The following is a 5,487-nucleotide window of genomic DNA, read 5'->3' as shown; positions in this document are numbered from 1 at the left end:
GGTCTGTTTCTGTTTCTGTGTTGTATATCTCTATGTCTCTACAAACAAGCAACATAGAAGGAAATGTTTTCACACGTAACAAAATATATGCATGAGAATATAATTACCATAACAGTTCTAGTAATATCTCACAAAAAAGACAAATGAAGCAACATAAGACAACAGTTACACAATTAGATTCGTGAGCAGTGTTATCAGATAAAGCTGTTCATCCATTAAGGAAGCATTTCATAAGTACACACACCATCATTTCACAAATTGATTTTTATTAAATAAACGCATAATTCATGAGAAAGGTATTTTGAGAAATTCATGAGACCAGATATGTTGCAGACACAACACACTTCTTTTCTTGTAATGAGGTGCAGGTGATCGGTTTGGTACCCAGTCACTCTGATTGGGAAAAAAAAGCAAAATTAGACTCCACAGATTTTTTTTATTCTTGATATTTTTCTGCAAACATTTAGCTCCCAAATAGTTAAAATAGTTCACCATAGACGTTCTAGCAGCTGTATCCATTTCGGGAATCCCCTCACAAAGAGGTGGAATTCTTTTTCAGACTTGCAAACAATTTCTTGCAATTGCTGCAGCGGATATCTTTGTGGAACTTTATAAAGCAATAAGACTATTAAGTATGAGGTATACATGAGGTATAAAACATCAGAACCAAAGTTCCTTCTACAGTGATCACAGAGAGGGAGAAAGTATACATTTCAGGGATTACAATTAAAGTTGCATTTACTGTAAGTAGCCCAAGCTTGTAGTAGTTTCCATAACAAGCCCTGAAGCTTGATATAGAAAAGTCTGTCGACAGCTCGGTATGTTAATATTTCAGATGGAAAATGGCCAGTACCAAAATGGATCAGTTCTAATTGTACAAATTCTATAACATTCTAACAACTTTTGCTCCGAAATAAAACTAAAGGTATTGTCATACAAAAGAATGTAGACACTACAAGGGTGTAAGCTTACAGTAATTCTCATTCCCATCGTTAACAAATGAAAACAACTTTTGTAATAAAAATATATACTGTACCATCTACATTATTTGTGTATGAACAGAGCAAGGAATTATTTTTGACTTTATTCAATTAGAGTATTTCATTTATTTGTTTGCAGAAAGACGGATACAAGTTATTTGGGGGAATGAGAAAGCTACAGAGAAAGGAGTAAATCTTGACACTTGACATTCAAGCTTTTGGTCTTTACAAAATAATCACAAAAATTCCATTATCTACATATTTACCCAACAAAAAGTTGCACTTTAACACACCAGCATTTTGATAAGGCACAGCACTGTTTTATGTGCACACAATGCCTCTCGACACTTCACAAACAAGGCATTGTTCCCATTCAATTGTATTTGCCTTAACAATATGTAAAAGAATTGCCTGAATACAAATTTACACAAAACGACATTTTCTGTACATGATTGTCTTAGCAAACTGAAGTTATCTTAAATTATGAGAGAACAAATTCTCTGTAAACCGCTTTGTGACTTGACAGAATCAAACGTGTTCCTGGTGTCAAACGGCAAAAAAATTCTAATTTAAGTACCTTCATAAATGATGTTAACATACAACAGTCAGTTCATAAATAATAAAACAACCCTGGATATCAGTAAGGAAACAAAACTCCTCCACAAGTATAAGATGCCGCTAGCATTTGTCTAACTCAGTTTTCAGTGTAAGTTTTAAATTCCTTCTGGTAGAAATGTATTGTTTTCTTTACAGAGGCCTTAGATTGACGACTGTCAATGCTTAAAGCGTTATCCATACCACTTGTTGTGAAGGCCGTATAACTGGTAAGAGCTAAGCATCTTTTCAGATGCAAAATCTTCACATTTTCAGATCCATTTTCTTGTAGTACTGTAGTAGTAACAGGGCTGTTGAACATTATAATGGCTTTTCATTGTATAACCTCCACAGTCTTGTGAGCCATCAGGAACTTTGCCAGAGATTAATTTGCCTCCATTTAAAGATTGGTCAAGGGTTAAGACAAATTGCAGCTGCCTGTCAACACTTGGGACACATCACACGGTTTAGAGTCAGAAGCTGCCAGAAGACACAGAAATATTGTAGTCTACAAACAGTGAAGGTGGAGAGCTACATTTCAAAGTACTGCTACAAGTATTCCAATTCCAGGGCATGATGTAAGGCCATAAGGTCAGAGTGGCTTGAGATCCTCCAGAAGGGCATGGTGTGCTGTGAACAATACAAACAGGAAATCTGAGAAGACCACGTAGCCTTTGCTCTGGTTAAACAATTCATTGTTTGAAATGCAAACTTGAAACAGCCCAAACCATCAAAGACTTAACATTTCGTTACATAAGTTATTGCTTAATATTTGTAAAAATCCATACTATACTTTCAGCAAAACTGCTTTTGGCTGTTTTTACAGAATAATTAAAGTATTAAAGAAAACTTCTGAAAGCAGCTGAGAAAGCAAGCAGTAAGTACATGCCATAAACATCCCTCAACTTTAGTATGTTGCAACATTAAATCACGATTCCCATTTGGCATTATATCCAGCATGGTGAATTGAGTTGATAAATACGATGCAGCTGACATGTGAACTAAAATAGATCTTTTTACTTGGTAAAAGCAGCAAGTCATTGACTGGCATCCCATTTTTCTGCTTAAAAAGATCTTTAACAATTCTTGAAATTTACTGTAGGAAGAGCCTGCTTCATTAAGCAAAGATATTTATGCCAATAGGTTATTCCTTGCCACTGCTCAGGCAACCGAATGATGACAGTCAGATTCTGTTCACTATAAAAACAAATGGATTCATTGTGGAAATATGACTCGCAGGTGAACTAAGAGGAGACCTTGTCAAGAAATGACTTGAAATGTTTTCCTCGGATCATTACCATGTTTTATCAAAGTAAAAATTCTCAGAAGCAATGCATTCCAATCCCTAATGTTTGTGCTGACCTTAATAATGACCTTTTCTTTGTTGTATAAATCCTTTACTATGGAGGATGATGACTTTATTCACTAGTTAACCAAACCAGAGGAGTGTATCTAGGCAAATATTTAAAAATACCTTAATTTGACTTTGGGGACTTTACAAAAAAAATACTTATTGCTTTCAATTTGTTAAGATTTGTTAAGATTTCTTTCACACTTGTAGGAGGTTTGGCAAACTGAGGTGCATCGTAAGTTAATATGCTCTTCAGGGGCTTTCTCTGTGGATTGGACATTACCTTGGCAAACGATACCTCTACCATCCAATGACTCATGTGTGCTTTTTGCTTTTCTCGTGGTGTTGTCAAAAGACTCACATTTAGGATGCCATTATTTTCTAACTTTTACTTTAAGCTTTATCTTCTTCCCTATAATGGAATAGGTCAGTAGCACAAAATTTTAAAAAGAGTATTTCTGTCTTGCAATGCACAGAACTTTCAGCAGTAAGTTTTTACTGCTCCATCAGTTAGGTTCCCACAGACAGAGCTTGTTGGAACATGCTATTCAATCCTGCCTGAGTAGTATCTGTTTGAAAATATTCGAAATAGCAAATCTGTCTCATTCTTTCACCTCTTAATTTCTGAAGCTTTTCTAATCATCATGACCTTTAACTGTAGTTTGAATTAAGAAAAGCCCCCTATTAGGTCAGGTCCCTGCCTGTTCCTTAATTAGCCTTCTAAGTGATGTGGTTCTCGTGTGGGAATTTTGTTGACATCAAAAGTCTGCGAAAGCTGAATAATTTTTATTGGGCAACAGTCTCTTAATTTCAACAACAAAGAAGCATGCACTTTTAAGAAAATTTAAACACAAAATGATTGAAAGAGAAACCAGCTGCCAGCTGAATGCCTCTTATTGCAAACCAGGCATAAAAATTCCTTAATTTCAACCGAAATGCAGATGCACTTTGAATGCTTTATTCATTCATAATTAGGTATGCCCAAAATACTTCAATTTTTTTCCTTTCAGATGCAAAACTCAGATTCTCGTTGTGGCCACATCACTCGAACAGCCCTTATCAAAATCAGAAACGACAGGTTGGTGGAGAGCGCCACCATCCACTCCCCATTCCTCCCCCCCCCCCCCCCCCAACCCCACTCTCTTTCCTGTTACCCCCAATGGGTGGCAAACCAATAGCAGCCTCACAGAACTTATGTGTGGAAAGCCCAACACAATAGGGGTGGCATGGCAGCTCAGTGGTTAGCACTGCTGCCTCACAGCACCAGGGTCCCAGGTTCGATTCCAGCCTTGGGCGACTGTCTGTGTGGTGTTGGCACATTCTCCCCAGGTCTGTGTAGGTTTCCTCAAGGTGCTCTGGTTTCCTCCCACAGGTGGAAGATATGCAAGTTAGGTGAATTGGCCATGATTAAATTGCCCATATTGTTAGGTGCATTAGTCAGAGGCAAATGGGTCTGGCTGGGTTATTCTTCAGAGGGTTGATGTGGACTTGTTGGGCCGAAGGGAATCCAATCCAAAATTGAGCCCTGACAAAGAGTTTTTGCCCGAAATGTTGACTTTCCTGCTCCTCGGATGCTGTCTGACTTGCTTTGCTCTTCCAGCCTCACATTTATCGACCCCCACAATTGAAGTGCACTCAGGCAATTAACTGGCTGGAATTTGAACCTGGGAAGACAGAAACCCCAACAGACCACTGCCGGCCAATCACCGATGGCACCATCAAGGTTGGTGACTGCTGTCAGTGCTGCTCCAAGCTCCTACTCATCCCTGGAGTCAGGTGAGTGGGGCAGCAAGAGGGTGGCAGGATTGATTGGCATTTGGTGGGGAGAGAGCTCTGGGCACTGGCTGTTGTAAACACAGCCCAGTCCATTACGAAGGCCAATCTCCCATCCATTGCCTCCATCTCTAGTTCTCACAGCCTTGGAAAGGCAGTCAACATCACCAAAGACCCCTCCCACCCTCGTTATAAACTCTTTCATTGGGCAGAAGACAAAAACTTAAATACACCGACCAACTGATTCAAACACAGCTTCTTCCCTGCTGTTATTAACTTCTGAATGGATCTTTCAAATTTCAAATCTAATGCTGATCTTGCTTTTTGTGCACCTTCAGTGAAGCCGCAACTTTGTATTCCTCACTCTGTTCAATCACCCTATGCAGGATTAGTGATGCTGGAAGAGCACAGCAGTTCAGGTAGCATCCGAGGAGCAGTAAAATCGACGTTTCGGACAAAAGCCCTTCATCAGGAATACAGGCAGAGAGCCTGAAGCGTGGAGAGATAAGCTAGAGTAGGGTGGGGGTGGGGAGAAAGTAGCATAGAGTACAATAGGTGAGTGGGGGAGGGAATGAAGGTGATAGGTCAGGGAGGAGAGGGTGGAGTGGATAGGTGGAAAAGGAGATAGGTAGGTAGGACAAGTCATGGAGACAGTGCTGAGCTGGAAGTTCGGAACTGCGGTGAGGTGGGGAAAGGGGAAATGAAGTGTTGAAGTCCACATTGATGCCCTGGGGTTGAAGTGTTCCAAGGTGGAAGATGAGGCATTCTTCCTCCAGGCGTCTGGTTGTG

General features: G+C 39.6%; 1 protein-coding gene across 17 annotated transcripts in view; it reads right to left on the bottom strand.

Moving 5' to 3' along the window:
- Positions 1-246: 246 nt before the first annotated feature.
- The window catches only part of eya1 (EYA transcriptional coactivator and phosphatase 1), a 223,187-nt gene continuing 217,946 nt past the window's right edge, over positions 247-5,487 (bottom strand). For 16 of the 17 annotated variants that reach the window (XM_043689216.1, XM_043689209.1, XM_043689210.1 and 13 more), the window contains one exon: positions 247-2,204. In XM_043689216.1, coding sequence (XP_043545151.1) covers positions 2,124-2,204 — 81 coding nt within the window. In that variant the 3' untranslated portion in view covers positions 247-2,123. The remainder of the gene's footprint in view (positions 2,205-5,487) is intronic. The other variant, XR_006311525.1, reaches the window with a different exon arrangement.

The sequence above is a fragment of the Chiloscyllium plagiosum genome, chromosome 4 (genome assembly GCF_004010195.1).
Source record: "Chiloscyllium plagiosum isolate BGI_BamShark_2017 chromosome 4, ASM401019v2, whole genome shotgun sequence".
Lineage (NCBI taxonomy): Eukaryota > Metazoa > Chordata > Chondrichthyes > Orectolobiformes > Hemiscylliidae > Chiloscyllium > Chiloscyllium plagiosum.
The sequence above is the reverse complement of the archived record's forward strand: the minus strand, read 5'-3'. Positions and strand labels throughout refer to the sequence as shown.